The sequence below is a fragment of the Tachysurus vachellii genome, chromosome 21 (genome assembly GCF_030014155.1).
Source record: "Tachysurus vachellii isolate PV-2020 chromosome 21, HZAU_Pvac_v1, whole genome shotgun sequence".
NCBI classification, from domain to species: Eukaryota; Metazoa; Chordata; class Actinopteri; order Siluriformes; family Bagridae; genus Tachysurus; species Tachysurus vachellii.
The window spans coordinates 8,602,101-8,620,996 of record NC_083480.1 but is presented as its reverse complement, the minus strand read 5'-3'; the positions used below and the strand labels follow the sequence as shown (position 1 = coordinate 8,620,996).

The window sequence follows — 18,896 nt, the reverse complement described above, 5'->3', positions numbered from 1 at the left end:
AAAAAATAAAGCTACAAACCTCTGATCACCCCACGTCAGTAAAAAGTGAAATTAGGCTTTCAGGATTAAGATTTAAGATGTTTAAGTGACAATTCAACAAGAGATGGTGCATATAAAAACCATTTTATTAATAAAAATCAGTCATACATACAAGTCGGTTTGTTCAATACAATATTTGAGAAGCTGATTCACAAAGTGCCTGAAAAGCATTAGTAAAGAATATGTGTCTTGTTAAAAGGTTATGTATGGCTTTTCCACCGGTTGTGCTTGAGTGTCTAGGAGTCTTCCTACTACAGTGCATTAACAGGCTGGCCTCGGAGAGCAGTGTGCAGTGATCGTCAGACATCCCGAATGCTAATCTTCTCTCTCAGATTCAGATTCTGCCAGAGAGAGTGCCATACACACTTAATGACTTTACATCAGCAGTGGCTAGTATGATATATATGCAGCAAAGCAAAAATGAGAATGAAGCAGAGTTTATACTTTTTCCAACATCTCTGTAAAACCTGCGTACCTTCCTCTGCATTCTGAAGCCACTCTACGAATTTCTTCATCTGCTCCAGAAAGACACTTTTCCCTTTGGCAGAATGGGCATCTTTGTACCATTTTAAAATGGCTTCCTCGCTAAGGACATCAGCTAACAACGGAAAAGGGATCACAGTCACATGAAGACCGTTTGAAAAATCTAATTTATACAATGCCCCAAATGTAGTAAATCTGCTGAGATGTGTTTGTTGTCCGGGGAAGGGGATGGTATTTTTTATTAGCATCATAGCTCAATGAAAAGCTAATGTGTAATTGACCTCACACAAAATCTTTCTCAGAAGTTATTATATTTTATTATATTTAGGCATTCTTTATTATTCCCGAGTGTCTAGGCACTCTTTAAATGACTTGAAAAATCATACTTATATTCATATATTTAGCAGCTGCTTCACTGAAAATGTTTATTGTAAATTCAAACAGGTTATTTAGAGATTGGTTTAAATGACATGTTCAACATTTTTATTTGAAGCAAGTATATAATTTAGGGACAAAATATATTTGGTTGGACAAAACACACACATCTTTTGTTGATCAGTTACATTCAGGGTAAGGGGTAAATTAAGCAAGTATTATTTCCCCCAAGCTATTTGTATCTACATACCGTAACAGAACAAGTGAGATTTTGTACCTTTGTAGAACAGCACCACTATCTTGGAGAAGGATTTCATGAAGTGGATGTTGTCATAGCAGTACTCCTGAATCTTCAGTAGCAAGACCAGTTCAGATTGACCCTGAGTACTGAACACAGCCAGCAGTGGAGCATAGTGCTAAACAAAAAAGTGAGACATCAGGGTGACTAATCAGTGAAGGGTAATGAATACAATTATGAAATAGCAGAATAGATTCATAAGACTGAACAGAGTTGAAAGTACTCTGCAGTTTTGCTCAGGATTTAAGTTTTATGAGCAGCCTGAACTGTCCAGAAAACTAATATACTATGAAAGTCAACAACTACACTCTGAATAAATTGCTTAGCTCTCCTAAACAACTACCTTCCTACACCCAGGGACATGTACATTAGTATAACAGTCACTGCAGTAGGATGGCAAAATGTATTTAATACGATTGAAGAGAACACCTCAGAAACCTACATACCTTTAGGTGTTTGAGGGCCTGCTCAGTAACCAGCTCTTCTTTCTTGTTCCACTCCACAGCATTCATAAGGCAGGACCAGAGTAAGCCAATTACAGCCTGCTCTTGCAGATCATTCCTCTTCATTTCCTCCTTAACATACACCACAATCTGAAAATGACATTGGACATCTCGTCAACACCCGTGCACACTTAAAAAGGTATGTATTTATTTATTTTAGATCTTTCAATATTTTTAAAAGGAAAAAACAAAGTTATGTTTTGATTGCATTTTCTGTTGAGATGCATATCAGGAGAAGCAATGCTGTTACCAAACAGCTTAATGTATAGTTTTAAACACTAACAGTGGACAATGGTGAATCCTGATGAGCAAAGTGAACGTTTAGCAGGATGGTCTTTGTTGGGTGCAGCAAAACAGAGTTGGGTTATTTTTTTCTCAGTAGGCTTTCTGACAGCTGTGTTTCTGACTCTGCTATAAGGTCAAAGATGAAACATGACTTTTGAATCAGTAGACTCATCTTTTAGTAAATGTATTTACATTTAAATGTATACATTTAAAAATATATAATAGAGAGAATAAAACAGGTTGTTCTGTTAAACGAAAATGATCAACGGCAGGGTGGTTTGTTGCACAATTTTACAGTTAGTCCAATTTGCTAATTAATAAACAATGATACTCATATTTTTTATGCATTTATAGTTACATTTATCTTTAAATTTAAGGTTGTCTCTTATGTACGGTAGTATATATAAACACCAACAAAATACCAAATAAACATCTTTAGAGCTTTACAGTCTTGCAACTAAATATACTGTCAGAGCTGCTGATCAGCAGTTAATCAACATGATCTGTCCAATCAGAACCAAGACTTCAAAGTAAATAGGACGTTACGAATGTTAAAATACATCCAAAGGGATGATGACTTTAAGGGAAAGTGTATAAATGTGGAGGCATGCTCACCTCACTGATGGGACACTCTTGAGACAGACGCTCTTGCAGTTCTTTCTGCAGCTCCTTGCGAGTGCCCAAAGACTGCTGCACACGCAAGTATTCCGACAGCTCCTTCAGCCCAGCTTCATTAAAGTACATGGAGAAGTGCTCCACATTTTGCTTGTTGGCAGGAAACAGTTCCTGAGCAGATGGAATAAATGTGACCTTAGATGTATAAATGTGAGTTAATAAACCAGGTTAAATAGAGAATTACAAATAGCTTATTAATTACTTTAAAATGTATTAATAATATGCAAAAACAAAGTCTAAGCTGTAAGATTATCCTGTGTCTTTTCTGTTTACCATGTCCAGTTCTCACGGTCATGAAAGTTTAGAGCAAACACCTACACAGATCTGCTGATCCTCTCAAATTTAGCATGTTTACAATATTAAATATCATCTATTATTAAACCGCAGGCGATTTTCCACACACAAACATACAAGAAGTTTCTTATCCAGGCTGGCCTTTCTTAGGGCTGAAGTCAGGGCATTGGCATCTTTCTCAGCTATCCATGCCTTGAACAGCTTCACTGCAAAGGAAGCAGCGATTCCTGTATAATAAGATAAATGGGAAACTAATTGAAACAATCAAATTCCCACAAATATAGAAGGATGATTCCACAAACACTACAGTATAATATATATGGTGTACAATTCCAAATAACTTTTACTGGCAATGAATAGTCACAAAAATAGGCATGTATCTAAAATTAAAACAATTTAAACCTATAAATGTAAGATGTAAGTATTGCTTAGCTAGCACACTCATGCAAAGTATCCTATCACTACAGGGATATCTATACATCTGTTTTAATGACAGTATGAGAACTTCACAAATGTTTTCTCACTTGGCAGAAAATGTTATACTTATAAGGTCGGTTTGAGGCAGCTTTGACATGGTACATTAACATGCTGGAAGTAATTGTTAGAAGATGGGTAAATTGTGGCCATAAGAGAAGGTACACATTCAAAATGTCTAAGATCCCATTTTCCCCCATTCTGATGGTTGATGTGAAAAATACCTGAGGCCTGTATCTACATGATTTTATGTACTGCACTGCTGCAACACAAGTGGCTGATTAAATAATTGCTTGAATGTTTTGATGTACAGGAGTTCTTAATAATTATTTTGACTCTGTGGTGGCCTCAGCCATATTCTCTGGTGTGGTATGCTGGTGCAGCAGCATCTCTACTGCAGAAAGGAAGAGATTGAACCAGCTGATCAGGAAGGCCAGCTCAGTCCTGGGGATTCCTCTGGACACTGTACAGGAGGTGGGGGAAAGGAGGATGGTAGCAAAACTATCATCATTGCTGGAGAAGGACTCTCACCCCCTGTATGAATCGGTTTCATCTCTGAGCAGCTCCTTCAGTGACAGACTGTTACATCCTAAGTGTATGAAGGAGCAATACAGGCAGTCTTTTCTCACTTTTACAGTAATTAGATAATTTCACACTGGATTACTGTTTAACTGCAATAATAACAATAACAAAGTATTTTAAACAACACATTTGCAATAACAGAAATTTTAAAACGTGCAATATTACCTGTGTGCAGTATGACTGTTAGAGTAACTACTTACTCATGGTCTCTGTTTTCTTCTTTGTATTTATACATTGTGTTGTATATATGCTGTATACTATATTATGTCTTTTTTTATACATTTTTGCATTTCTTATTCTTTGCTGCTGTAACAGAGAAATTTCCCCATTGGGGGATGAATAAAGGTATATCTTATCTTATCTTATAAAGTGCTCAGTGAGTGTAAAACACTTGAGTGGTTATTGAGGATTAACGAATGTCAAATCAAATGTGAAATCTTTTCAAGCTTAATGTATAACATTTTTCACAAACCTTCTTTCACTATGTTATCACTGAAAAGGCTGGTAAGGATGGCAGGTGGCAGTGTGCCAGTGGCCAGCAGGACGCCAGTCATCATGGCAAGTTTTGCCTGCTCGGACTCAGTGAAGGCTTTCAGAAAGAGAAGCAGCTGTCCAGAAGAAACAGTACCAAACAGAAAGAGTTGATGTTAAACAAAAAAGAAAGAAAGAAAACAACAAAACACTGATTTGCATTGTTCCACATCATTGCCTATCCATATCTACGTGTAGATCCACATATTTATATTATACAAAAGTATAAAACACTGAATAGTTAACTTCTTAATTATAAAGCATCCAGAAACTTTGACATAATGAGTATTTATTAACTACAGTTTCAAAGGTCCACAATTAGGTAGTTTGGTTATTATACCTCAGACACACCTTATTATGAAATATCTAGACTCACATGTTGAAACTGCCAGGTGTCTGATTCAGAATCATGAGTCAGCTTGCAGCTTATCCAAAAAATCAATTTGAAGTAGAAGATAAAGACTAATGGGATAATACAATGACGGCTACACAGTACTGTATAATAAGCATTAATGTGTTCTGATCTCAGTGTAATATTCTTATTAATCAGCAAAGCTCTGAAAAAATAAAATGATCGCTCAGATGTGGTCACTTTCATAATTAAAGTGCAAACATATAATTAGAGTGTGCCAGACAAGTTATAAGATGGAGCAACAGAGACAACAGTGACTCATCCTGATAAACAGCACAGAGCTCTTATACCATAGCAGTATTTACACTGATTCTGATGAAAAATGCAAGAAGAACTATTTTACCTCAACACAGTATAAACACCATCTGTTGGAAGAAGTACAGTACAATGAAAGTACCTTTTTTATTTCCTCCTCAAAAGCCTTCTCCAGATATTTGTATCTCCTGATAAGTTTATTGAAAACCTGGCAATATGTGCATGAACAAAATGAAAAAAAAAATAAAAATAAATTTAACAAATGTCATTTCCAGCCAGTTAAGTGTTAGTTTACATGAATAATAAAGATTTGCAGGATTAATGTATAAAACATAATACAGGGAGTGTTAAGAAGATCTGTACTTCAGACCATTTAAAGTGACACAGTATGACTGCTTTTCTGCTTTTACCATACAGAAAGGTGGAGTCAACAAAGGGATACAACATCTTAGCATGACCAAGCATTACCTGAGCATAGCTGCGAACAGCAGTGTGATTTTCCTCTGTAGTGAACACACAGTGGACTGTCACCTTGGTCTTGTCCCCATCATCAATGCGTGTTCCCCCAGGGGCTGGAAAGCAATCAGATGTTAGAGGTTACTGGTGTATTGGTTTGCATGACTGTACATTGCTTGGATCAGTAAACCCTACGGTGATGAGGTCAACAAGGGAGAAAAAAAACACAGCAACTCTACACCAACACCACATGCAGTATGTAAGCCACATACATTATATGGCCAAAAGGTATATGTCAGTTGACATGTGACAATGTTCTTCCACTCCAAATTATGCAAACAATGTGTTCATGTTCATGTGTTCATGAACTGGTTTGGGCTTCTTAGTTGCAGGAAATGGCAACTGTAATTCTACAGTATACAAAACCATCCTATACAACTATGACCTTCTAAGATTTCTACACACTTTTGCCTATATACAGTATAGAGATAGAATTAATATAAATTGTTTTAATAAGATGCTTTCTAGGTCACTCTGCAATAATTTAGAGAAATGGTCACGGCTATAAATAACACATAAGTGAACAGACAAGGCAGATCAAATGAATGTATGAAACAAAAAGTAGCTGTTATTTGGATTTATTTAAATGAATGTGAGGTTGACAAACTGGCCATAGCAACAAACTGTTTACAGTAATTGCATATCTACTGTATGTGCATTTACATTTAAATGTATTTCTACTCAATGTTACTCACTTTCACTGAAATGTTTCAAGGCAGATTTCATACTTGTTCCTTTGATGAGTGCAACTTTATACAAACCCCAAATTAAACCCCATCAATGCACCTCTGCTCTTGATCATGATACTAAGCATAACTTCAGCATTTCCAAGAAACTTCCATATACAATTATATTCCATATAATATATATTATATTAAATGTAGAAAAAGCTATTTAAAATATGTTAAAGAAAAAACTATCACAGACACCATTAACATTTTGCTTTCTTGGTTCATACCAAGCATGCTCCCAGCAATGAGGATGTCAAACAGAGTGTCAGCATAGCGACGGTAGTCCAATCTCGAACCGCTGACATCCAGAAACTTGGCTACAGCATCTAGATCACCCCCAGCTTCGTTGAGGCCCTGAATGATTGTATCTCTGAAAACCGTGGGCTCAAACTTCTCCTTTTCATCTGCAATAACAAGAAAGTAATAAGAACCAAGTCAACCGGGAGACGTGTACATACTGGTATGGACTGGTACATATTACTTTTTAATTAAGTGGTTATTAAAGACATTTCTCTTCTGTATAACTGAAAGTTGTGCATCAATGTGAGCATTTGAGAATGGATACTGCAGTTTTTAATGAGATTTAGAAGTTAATTACAGTCCATCATTACTGTACATGGTTCACAAATAAATCAGACTACATGAGTGGAAGCACATACTAACAGTCTGGCTGTGGCAGTGACAGTGACACCCCACTTCTGAACACTCAAAAGCACCTACTGAGCAAGGCTTTGAAGTGTGACACCAGTGTTCTGGGTTAAAAAACACCCTCACATTTGGCAGTCACAGGTCCCTGTGGAACATTTTGTAGGCCAAGCTAGGCTCGAGATGAAACATTTTTTCCATGAGCATTTGTCTTTCAAGCATTGTACTGCAGTCACAGCCATTTAGCTCTAATTTATTTAAATCATGTAAAGCCTGTTTTAAAAGTCCTGCATCTGATCCAGTGTGGGCAGCTTCAATTCTGCTGCTCCTGATCTGTGTGTGTGTGTGCGTGCATGTGTGCGTGCGTGCTTGTGTGTGTGTGCGTGTGTGTGTTTTTCAGGTTGAAAAATAAGCAGCAGTAGTGGGGTGGTAGGGGGTCTGTAAACAGTTTAGTGTTGTGTAAGAACAGACACAAACAGGCTATTAATGGAAGGCAGAGAGCTGTTACAGGGACTTTTGCAACAGCGAGTGAAAGACTGCAGCAGATGAATACCGTAGGGGAGTGTGTATGCGTGTGTGTGCACTAACATGGATAAGCGCCCAGAGAAACTTGGATAAATGTCATTTTGGAAGTAATTCTTAAACAGCCTTGAAGACAAAAAAAAGCTATTTAATCGAGCTAAATCACTATAGCGTATAACAATGGAGCTGGACAGTGCTAAAAATGGACACTCACCCCTTTTCCTAGTCTTAAACCTTTGGCCTGTAAGCACTGGCTTCTGTTGCTTACCGGTATTCATAAAAGTCCTGAAAAGAAAAAAATAAAGGTTATTGAACAAGTCAGATGATTTTATCCAGACTCAAAGAATTTCAGTCGCAAAGAAAAAACATTCGCATGCCAGTACAAATCGGAAGTCTAAAGATATCATAAGTCTGAAATATATCCAGAACCAGAAGTCTGTACTGAACATTAAAGGAATTATCCAAAGAAATTCAACCAGTAGTGCATGTGGATGTCTACAGGTAGTTGCTGGGGCATTCATTATATGCAAAAAAAAAACCATTTTTTAGAGGATGTTTTAATGTCTTCTTCTGTTTAAGTAAAATTAAGCTCTAAAAGTGAATATTCCATCCTTTCAGACTACTTGTAACCAATGTAGCATACAGTGCCTCGATTTCCACTTGATCTCACAGAAGCCACACAATTCTGAGCAAAGCATTTTTCTTACTGTATTGCTCTCTCATGCATGAATTCACATCACAACGTTGCTAATAAACAATTTTTGACAATTCAACTGCCCTTAGATTTCTATTATTAGGTCACAAGATTTCACAGCAAACATGACAAGTATTCTCTGTATTTATCACAAATATTATACATGCAGCAAATATAAATTAAGTTTAAAAATTATGTTCAAATTATAAGAACTTGTTATCTGAAGCCAATCCAGGTAATAATAGTCAAAAACCTGATACCACTTCATGAAACAATCATTCAGAAAGCAAAGGTGCAGTAAATTTATAACACCTAACTTTTTCACACCCTTATTTTCAGTAACGGATTCTGTGCCAGGTATTTCCCACGCATCATCACGAACACGTTCCTGAACACACAGCTTATCTGAGGTGAAATGGTAAAGAGAGAACAAAAAAAGCCTGCTTCTTGAAAAGCTTACCAGCTGTAATGTCCTTTCCACTATAGATTGAGAGTGATGCGTGTGTATCTCTCTGAGCACTCCAGCACAAAGTGACTGCTGTGGTCAGGCTCACACTGCTCTGTGCTAAATATAGAGGAGCTCATCTCTGTGACCGCATAAACATCAGTAAGCCAGCCATGGGTCATGTGTCTTATTACAGTAAGGACATGTCTGAACATAGTCTATTGCCTGGCATTGTGCAGATGCACACACACACACTGCAAATACTGTACAGTACATGAAACTACTACATTAACAATAAGAGAATATTTCAGTATAGCTTTCACTATTTGCCTCATCAAACTTTCCAAAGCAGTTACAAATTTATTCTTCCTTTTGAACATGTAGGTCCATCTCTGAATAGACAAAACCCTTTAATTACAGAATTCATGAATTTGTTTGCAAGAGCTGCCCTTAATGAAAGTAAGTTGTAAGTGTCTTTTTCCATTTTGCATATATGCATAATTCTTTTCAGGTGCACAATCACTAATAATGCCCTAATCAAGCCATTACAGTCAACATTTAATAATCTAGTAATCACAGAAATAATAATCACTAAAATCCATTTCTTAAGCAAAATTTCCTGTTCTAGCTTTTTCAAAGGTATTTTTTGATGTTCCTCTGTGGCTAATGAGTACATACTGTAAGACCAACTCCCACAATTAAGCACTTGCATCTAAATTAGAAATAAGTGCTGCCTACACTGCAATAACTACTGAAACTACTGAAATGTGAGACGGCATGAAGACGGCGACTGGAACTGAATTTTGAACCCAATTCTGAAGGAGCAAAAAAGGTACGTTTTACACAAATAATGGAGTTCAGTTTAAGGAATCATTGTTTATATAGTAGAAAAAAGTTTATTTTTTTCCTTCCAACAAGAAACGTTAAACTCTTTCAAACAAAAGTTTCTTAAGGAATCAATTCTGCAATTTCTCCAAATCAAAATACACAATTTTTAAAGAGATACTAGATACATAATGCACCATAATCTACTGTTTTCTCTCTGGTGTGTTTCATGTATTGTCCCTGTTATTCAGCTAATTTTCATTTATAATGGCATGGACACACTGTAATTCTCAGCTTAAGCTAGTCATTTCTCACAACACTGACTCCAAGTAAACAGGAGATACCAGATCACCCTGGCAGCCTTCCCCAAAATTGGACACAAGAAATACAAGTTCCACCAGGGTTATTTTCACTTCGGATTTAAGCAGCCAGGATTTCTTTAACCACTGTCCACTGAAAATAACAGCATTGCATTTGTTAGCTGTGCACAAAAGGCATCAGACACAAGCAATGGCTGTATTTGTAAGCTGGTATCTCTGAAGCTAGAGGAAGTCTCTGGGTGTCGTCTCTGGCTTAATTTACACAGTGAGAATTAGCAGGGAAACTGCGTCACCCAGACAGAGATCACACCTTGCAAGTGAAAGAGGAGCCTGAGTCGTGCTTCACTCTTTAATAACATCAGATACGAGTGTCAGAAAGAGGAAGTCCCACTCCTTTATTATACTGGACAATAAAATACATCTCATCCAATACTGTAATGACGTTTTTGTTCACTATACATAACAATAACACATTTCTGGTGATTATAAAACTGGAATTGTACAACTGTATAAAGTTACAGTGAAAAGGACAGTGAAAAATGGGAAAAACCTGTATGGGTGGACAAGAAAAATACTGTATTAAATTATGTTCTTCAGCTGCTGAGAGTTGAAGGCTGTTGACAGTGCTGTGTTAGCTTGGATATGGCAGTAAATCTGTAAGCATAAGTCTTACCCCAACACAGAGATATCAGATGATATAATGCCCTAAATTCAAGCACGGAAGAAGCCCTACAATATGGTGAATTTAGGTAAAAGGGAAAGAGTAAAAGGCAGCCTAAAAGCCTAAAAGAACAGGAGTGTGATAATAGACAATTCCAATACTAGACTACTGAGAAAAAGGCATCAGGACTTAACTAGGAGAATTTCTAATTTAGTAGAAAAGCTAGCGAGTGATGGATGATAGTAAGCCATATATTCTGGGGCTTATAGTTTAGCTAGCTTGCTGACTATTAGGTGACCAATTAATTCTGTAGCATTTTCTTTTCCAAACCATATGTTGAGGAAATAGCAAAAAAAGCACAAATACACCATTTGTCAGATGCCCCTATCCAGAGAGACTTACATTTATCCTGTTTAATAAACCTTATGATCTGTACTCCAACATTTTTTGTCACTGAGCTGCCACAAGTCTTAATTGCAAATTGGATAATAACACTACTGTATGTGCACTCTTTTCATAAAACTCATATAACTTCCTACAAAGTGCTCAGACCTTTTTGTACAACAATACCTCACATTCTCATCATCTCCTGGCTAGTATACAATTTGGACATTGTCCTGCCCAGGCCTTCAAATTTCCATAGCCATGCAATAATTGGGCATGTTTACAGTGTGGCGGTGTCACCAGTCTTAAACGTCAGGACTGCTTAAAATACTCCAGACCAGAAAAACTGTGATTTCACAGATGAGATGGTGTCAGTGGAAGTGCATCCAACGCCTCCATATGTATATTTGTTTGAACGGATGGGCGAACCAGATCAAATCAGATCAGGATAAGAAGTGTTCACGTTTTAATAATAATAAAGAGTAAAAAACGTCAGCTTGCTGAAGCACAGTCATGTAAATTACAACCTATAGTCTTTTTTTTTTCAACAAAATCATTCACCTGGTAAAATGTGTCGCAAGGGTTGTATTTATATACTGGAAAATGATTCTTTTCTGCACTTTATTATGAAAACACTTTGCTGAGGTCTTCTTGTATTTCACAGAATGATGGCATGCATTATAAGGCATGAATAATAAGGAATAAAAACCCAAAAAACAAAAAAGTTATCCAGAATAAACAGGATATGTATTATGTGGAATGTATTAGCAATTTTCAGCAATGTTGATTAGTTTATATTACATGACTTTGACTTTGACTTTGAGGTTAAATCCCAGCTTACATATTTATTTTCAATAAAGAGAACTAAGGCTTAAAAGCTTATCCACAATAACGTTTAAAGTAACTTGGTTCCACTGTTTAAATACGTGTTAAACAGGGACATATAGATGTTCATGCACCTTGATGAACAACACAGTTTCCTGGACTCTTACATAGAGCCACTGAACAGCTGACATATAAACACACAGCTTTACACCAGTACAGAATAACACAGGGACGAAAACTACAGCACGATAAACTAATTAAAAACCAATGTTTGATTTAAAACATATATTTTTTTTACCTGACAGTGGGTTTAATCTTCAGAAGAGTTTGAAGCACCAGTGTTAAGAACCACTAAGTCTCACTCATCCACAAGGAGAAGCACTGAAATGCACTCAGAGCAGTCTATACTTGACCAGACCAAGGAGTTTATTATTACTTCATAAATCTACATTACAAATCAGGTACACTATAAGTATAACAATACACATGATTAAAGTTCTATTCAATACCAAATGAGGCATTTCAACCTATAGTAAAAAACTACTTGTTTCAGCCCGATTATACTTGAAGGCGCTTTTTTTGTCTCCCCCTTTTGGGAAACTGCAAATGGTATGATCCTAATAAAGGCTTTTCTTCCACGGCTACAGTGTTATAAATTGAGGGGTTTCTGTATATATGCGGCTACATTAAAGAGAATAAATAAAGGTGTTTTTTTTATTCCTATTAAGAATAAACATACGAATTTAGATTAAAATGACAACTCAAGAGAACACAGCTAAAACCAAGAGAGGTGATTTAACATCTGCTGAAAAAGAGATGCTACAGGTTGCTGCTGCAGGTATAAGACCTAAAAAAAACCCCACATTTTTATCTTTAAAATTGAAAACCTTATATTGTTTATATTATATTATTAAACCATACACGTTTAATAATTTGTTGTTAATTCATTCATTTAATTTTAAATTATTTTTTTTAATTTAATTTATTTTTAATTTAATTTACATTTTTTTGTTAATTTACTGTATTTGTTTTTGTTAATTTACAAATACTTCACTACTGAATATTGGTGTAAGGGATGATCTAAACACTGGATCAGTATCACCTGCTCTTCTGACTATTTTATACCTTGAATAAGTGTGAAGGTGATTTCCATGCATGTACTTTGAATAACTTGACAAAAGAAATTTGTAGAGAGTTGGTTTGGTCACTATTGGTTATTGGGTACCAAATCTCAGTCAATACTTTGAGGCCACTGATATCGGTGTTGTTCTGAATAATTATGTAAGCAGCTAATTCTAAGACGATAAGATTATGTAGAACTGATGTACACAGTTTTATATGATTTTATGTTTCTACATTGCTGATCATTTATTATCATATATGTGTAGCTGCTAAGTATCTATTAGTTTGTTATTGTTTGACCCAGCAAATCTTTTCTGTGCAGGGGATGTGCAAGAGGCCACTCGGCTTCTCAACAGTAAAGAAGTACGGGTTAACTGTCTGGATGAGGTAAGAGTAATGAAATCTTCTTTGTAGTATATAAACAGAAAGACAAATATGGCTCATGTTGTTATAAGAAAATAAATCAGTGAACGGTGATGTGATGTGGCCCAATGCAAGCCTATCATTAAGTTGATTATTCTCAGCTAGCAGCATTTTCATTTCAATTCAATTAAAAATGTATTTGTATAGCACTTTTAACAATGGCCATTGTCTCAAAGCAGCTTTACAGAACATAAAAAACATAATATAAAAAGTTTAATATTATACAAATATTAATATGATACAAAAATTTGAGATTAATATTAGACTTATAATTAAATGTGTTTGTATTTATCCAAGCCTGAGGTGACTGTGGCAAGGAAAAACAACCTTAGATGGAAAAGGAAGAAACCTTGAGAGCAACCAGACTTAAAAGGGAATCCATCGTCATTTGGGTGAAAGTAGATAGCGTGATTATAAATATACAGTGCGACAATTGTGTAATGATGAGGAGGTTTCTTTTCTATTTTCTATTACACCGCATCAATTTGCCAATAGTTGATTAATTATTCATTAAAACATTACACCTCATACTTTATTAGTGCAGTTGTACATCCATGAAACAAGTTAGTTCCTGTTATCACTTATAGGAGCTATAAGCTATAGTCCTTCACTCATAAGCAAAAATACAGCTTGATTTTGTACAGAGAAACCACAAAGCCCCCTGTCCGGAAGACTTTTCTACTTTTCACAAACTTAATCTTACAGCTTTACAGTACCTCTGACTGTTACAAAGCATGGACACTGGGGATTCCCTCTAAAATACAAGAAATATGTCTCCTCACAGAAAATGTCACCATATCAATAAGGACATTATTTAAAATCCATTTATGTGGAGTGTCGGTCATACAGGTCCTATAGTATAGTTACTATAGTTGCTATAGTAACCACTTGCAAGCAATACTGTTAACGTTACTGTTACTGTTAAATTTACGTTGTAAATTTTGTTAGTGTGCAAATTATGTAATTATTTATTATGTGAGGTTGTGCAGTGCCTGATGGAGCGAATTACAGTAACAACACATGCTGTCCATTGTTAGACAGACATATGGTGGAGACTCGTGAGAGGCGGACGTGCAGCTCAAAGGGATTTTTATAATGGAGAGGCGGTACTCACTGTAGCCCACAATACAGGCTTCTTCAAACTCTTTTGTCAAAAAATAGATTGGTTTAAAGCAGAAAACCACAAGCCTCCTGCCTGTCAAACTCAGATGTGTGGCATGCAGTCTGTGCCACCAACGCACTCAGACAGCGATGGGCAAAAATCAGCTCAGATTATGAGTCATAAAGATAACATGCAAATGAAGTAAAAATGTTCGTTGATTAGAGGCAGAAAAAAATAAAACGTGTTGTTGCTTTAAATAATCAAATTGGACGTCTGTTCTTAAAAATGCATTCCAATAAAAGGTGTAGTTTCTCACATCTGTGTATTTTATGTTTTCTCATGACCCTGTCATCCAGAATGGCATGACACCCCTCATGCATGCAGCTTATAAAGGGCAAGCAGACTTATGCAGGCTATTGCTACAGCATGGAGCTGATGTCAACTGTAATGAGCATGAGTATGGCTATACCGCTCTTATGTTCGCCAGCCTTTCAGGTGACAACACAAATCATTTCAGGGGTAAAAATTAGTAGTTGTTTGGAGAATCAATCAACTAAAATAAGTTAAAAAAAAAAAAAGTAGTATTAAGTATATATATATATATATATATATATATATATATATATATATATATATATATATATATATATATATATATAGTAAAAGTATATTATTTGTGCTCATTTTTTTGGAGTAAATATTCCTAGCTCTAGTAAAATTTATGCCTAGGCAATGCTGAGATTACATGGATGATGCTGGATGCTGGGGCAGAGACCGATTTGGTCAACTCTGTGGGCCGGACAGCAGCACAAATGGCCGCTTTTGTAGGTGAGTAAAGCAGGTAATGCTCACAGACAGGCAAATATTACAAACAGCTCACAAACTTAAATTATATACAACCACAAACATCTGTGCTATCAGCTATCTTGTTTCTTGTATTTTCAGGCCAGCATGACTGCGTGACTGTGATCAATAACTTCTTCTCACGAACAAGATTAGAATACTACACCAGACCACAAGGCTTAGAGAAGGAACCCATTCTTCCTCCAAAACTGGCAGGACCTTTACATAAAATCATCATGAACACCAACCTTAACCCAGTCAAGGTAAGGATTGTAAATCTATATATTTTCCTGCAAATATCATTCTCTTTAAACATCCAGAGGAACCTATATACACATATGGCTAGAGATTATCATAAAATATACAAGGAAATATTCTTTCCATGAATGTAGCAAGTGAGTTAAGATTCACTAATGTGTCCACAAAAGGAAATGTGACAGTTTGTAGCCTGAAAAATACCAGGTGAGTTTTAGTGAGTCTGTGGCCATGAAAGCTTTAGATTTCTGATCATGTCTGACATGATCTTCCACTGAGTGGAAACCAATGTGGTCTTCTACTGCTGTAGCCTGTACAATTAAACATTTGTTGTTAAATGCGTATTGAGATGCTTTTTTGCTTATCAGGGTTATAATGAATAATTACAGGAGTTAGTACACAGTTTCTGGAAGCTCAAACAATCTGGCCATTTTCCTCTGTGCTCTCTAATCAACACAATATTTCCACCCACAGAACTGTTGCTCACTCAGTGTTTTTTGTTTTTTGAACCATTCTTTATAAACAGTTGAGTTTGTTCTTTGAGAAAATTAGATTAGCAAAGATCAGCAGTTTATGAAAGACTTGGCATGGCAACATCCATGCCATGGCTAAAGTCATATACATCACATTTTTTCCATTCTGATTTTGTGAACATTAACTGAAGCTCTCGACAGGTAGCTACATGATTTTATTCATCATTCTGCTGCCACATGATCAGCTGATTGATCACAGCATAAATGAAAAGTGTTCAGGTGTTCCTTTTAAAGTGTTATGTGGGTGTGGATGTACAGTATATAAATACCATCACTTTGGAAATTCTTGCAAAGTAAAGACTCACAGAAAACCGGTGTCATTGGATATTATGTTCCTTATGTCGGTTGGATCATGGTCTCTTAAGCTATCTAAGATATCTTGCTCTTATTATTTTTGGGTGAGTCAAAGGAATATCGTAAGAAGTTCCTGGAAGACTGCAAGCTGATTAAAATTTTGCTGAAGTATTTTTTTCCCCCTATTCCTTTTATTCTTTTATCATTCTCCTTATCTTAAATCCCACCCATCCTTCTACTCTCTCGGTTAGATGGTGATGATGGTGAAAGAAAGCCCGCTCCTAGTAGATGTTGTAGCTCTAGAGAAGTGTTACCATGTGATGGATCTACTGTGTGAGCAGTGTGTGAAGCAGCAGGACATGAATGAAGTGCTGGCTATGAAGATGCACTACATCAGCTGTGTTTTACAAAAGTGCCTGGCCTTCTTACAAGAGCGTGATGACAAACTAGACGCTCTCCTCAAGAGGTAATTTTACTGTCAACCACCATAAAGTGATGCAAATATCAGTTTTTTATCACTTATTATTCATTAATAATATTATTTGTTCTACAAATGGTAATTTTGGGATTGTTTTAAGTCTTTTAAAAGGCAGAGATGGTGATGGCTTTCCTCAGTACCAGGAGAAATTTATTCGTGACTGTATTCGGAAGTTTCCTTACTGCGAGGCGACTCTGTTGCACCAGCTGGTCGAAAACATAGCTCCAGTGGAAATTGTTAGTGAAATTATATGACTTATTACTAACATTTTGATTTTTGTTGACTTTTCCTTGTGAAACCTGTAACCTACATATGCTACACTTTGTATATAGGTCATATGAGTGCTATAAAGGGGGCACGGTGGCTTAGTGGTTAGCACGTTCGCCTCACACCTTCAGGGTCGGGGTTCGATTCCCACCTCCGCCTTGTGTGTGTGGAGTTTGCATGTTCTCCCCGTGCCTCGGGGGTTTCCTCCGGGTACTCCGGTTTCCTCCCCCGGTCCAAAGACATGCATGGTAGGTTGATTGGCATATCTGGAAAATTGTCCGTAGTGTGTGATTGCGTCAGTGAATGAGAGTGTGTGTGTGTGCCCTGGGATGGGTTGGCACTCCGTCCAGGGTGTATCCTGCCTTGATGCCTGATGACGCCTGAGATAGGCACAGGCTCCCCGTGACCCGAAAAGAGTTCGGATAAGCGGTAGAAGATGAGTGAGTGAGTGAGAGAGTGCTATAAATAAGCTCCTTGTGTATTCATTCTTGATAGAGCATGTATATAGTAGTTTAGGAAGACGTACTGTATTTAGCAGAAAAGATTAATTTCATGGTATAGTCCAGTCTGTTTTAGTCCCAAATCATTTCAATTACCTTAAAAATCACTTTAATTTGCAATCTTGGTGTTCTCCTTCTTTTAGGCTTCAGGCTTCTGTTTATATTCCTGGGCTTTTTTTTCATTAAATTACAACATACAGGTCATATGTAGTTTTTCCACGTGAGGTCGGATCAGTTACGGGAAATTTTCAGTGGAATTGCAATTTACCTCACAGGCAGAAAAAAGTTAAAATTAGAAACTTAGGACATTAGTTTAGAAACTTAGATATACAAGTGTTAAATCAGCAAACTGTTTGTTGTTTCTAGGGGCACTCCCCAACAGCCTACTCAGTTCTTACTCAGGCATTAACGGGTCAGATGGCTCTAATGGATACCGAGTTTTGTGCTACATGTGGAGAGAGGGGAGCTGATGAGAAGTGTTTGTTCTGCGAAATGGTACAGAGGCTGTCCGTTTTATATCATTTAATGCATTTTTAATCTTGACAGGATGTGATTCATAGTTGCGAGTTCTGTGTATTTAGACTCAGTATTTTTACCAAATGGTGAGCACCGGTAGTTAAAGGCATATAATAACTATTATGATTTTTTTTTCTTTCTAGGTTGTCTATTGTGGACAGGCTTGTCAGAGGTTGCACTGGTTCACTCATAAAAAAGTGTGTAAAGCCCTGCAGCGACAAAGAGAATTTCAAAGTAAAGACTCTGCCAGTCTGAGAGAAATCCCTGGACATGGTAAAATATTGCCATGTGATTCTGTCTTTTTTAATTGTGTGTGGGAGATGCTGGTATGAATTTTCAGACACACCAACTAGCAGGTAACTACAGTATAAGAAATGCACTGGAAAAAATTGGAATAGCAAAGATCTAATATGTAATTATTAGTTATTAGTCACACAGAAGAATTAAAAGCTGATCATGAGACACTTTCATGATCATGAGCAAAAAATTGATTAATAAATTCAACAGGACATGTGAGGCTTTTTTGTGTCTCTCTGATAGGATAGCATTTTATGACTCATGTGATTGCTTCCTCTACTGTCCACTCAGCTCTAATGCTTTGTTTCTTCAGCCAATGCTCATGATTTGATGGAGGGAAATTGCACCTCATTGCTGAGTCTCTGTTTGGGATTTGCGGAACTTGGACGTTCACATTCTTTTTCTGAGAACTACCCTGACCCTTCGAATGCTGTTGCAGAGGCCATGTCTGGCTGCCAGGACTGGGGAAGAGACGGCCATCCATCATCCTGA

The 18,896-nt window shown here is 36.7% G+C and overlaps 2 protein-coding genes across 3 annotated transcripts; one reads left to right on the top strand and one right to left on the bottom strand.

Annotated features, from left to right (window-relative positions):
* Positions 1-104: 104 nt before the first annotated feature.
* Positions 105-12,160, bottom strand: bzw2 (basic leucine zipper and W2 domains 2). Of its 2 annotated transcripts, none has more exons than XM_060857285.1 (12): positions 12,073-12,160; positions 7,835-7,905; positions 6,681-6,857; positions 5,675-5,778; positions 5,349-5,414; positions 4,481-4,616; positions 3,070-3,179; positions 2,599-2,769; positions 1,642-1,788; positions 1,175-1,313; positions 515-637; positions 105-380 (listed from the first exon to the last, which is right to left on the bottom strand). In XM_060857285.1, the coding sequence occupies exons 2-12, from the start codon at positions 7,896-7,898 to the stop codon at positions 355-357; spliced, it is 1,263 nt and encodes a 420-aa protein (XP_060713268.1). In that variant the 5' UTR covers positions 7,899-7,905; positions 12,073-12,160; the 3' UTR covers positions 105-354. The 2 variants fall into 2 exon arrangements, with proteins under 2 accessions (XP_060713268.1, XP_060713267.1); XM_060857284.1 differs by lacking the exon at positions 12,073-12,160 and adding an exon at positions 8,775-8,875.
* Positions 12,161-12,527: 367 nt separating this feature from the next.
* LOC132837544 (ankyrin repeat and MYND domain-containing protein 2-like) lies at positions 12,528-18,896 on the top strand. Its single transcript, XM_060857265.1, has 10 exons — positions 12,528-12,612; positions 13,219-13,283; positions 14,778-14,916; positions 15,151-15,249; positions 15,367-15,527; positions 16,598-16,812; positions 16,925-17,060; positions 17,958-18,086; positions 18,251-18,380; positions 18,718-18,896. Exons 1-10 carry the CDS (start codon positions 12,528-12,530, stop codon positions 18,894-18,896), a joined length of 1,338 nt encoding a protein of 445 aa, XP_060713248.1.

What these genes read in the sequence shown, in the direction of transcription:
- bzw2 (XM_060857285.1), bottom strand. Translation starts at nt 7,898, where the DNA reads ATGAATACCGGTAAGCAACAGAAGCCAGTGCTTACAGGCCAAAGGTTT. An exon ending in GTTTAAGACTAGGAAAAGGG is followed by an intron (nt 6,858 to 7,834) that starts GTGAGTGTCCAT and finishes TTGTTATTGCAG; the next exon opens with ATGAAAAGGAGAAGTTTGAG. An exon ending in GCTTCAGAATGCAGAGGAAG is followed by an intron (nt 381 to 514) that starts GTACGCAGGTTT and finishes TCTCTCTGGCAG; the next exon opens with AATCTGAATCTGAGAGAGAA.
- LOC132837544 (XM_060857265.1), top strand. Translation starts at nt 12,528, where the DNA reads ATGACAACTCAAGAGAACACAGCTAAAACCAAGAGAGGTGATTTAACA. An exon ending in GGGTTAACTGTCTGGATGAG is followed by an intron (nt 13,284 to 14,777) that starts GTAAGAGTAATG and finishes CCTGTCATCCAG; the next exon opens with AATGGCATGACACCCCTCAT. An exon ending in ACAAATGGCCGCTTTTGTAG is followed by an intron (nt 15,250 to 15,366) that starts GTGAGTAAAGCA and finishes TTGTATTTTCAG; the next exon opens with GCCAGCATGACTGCGTGACT.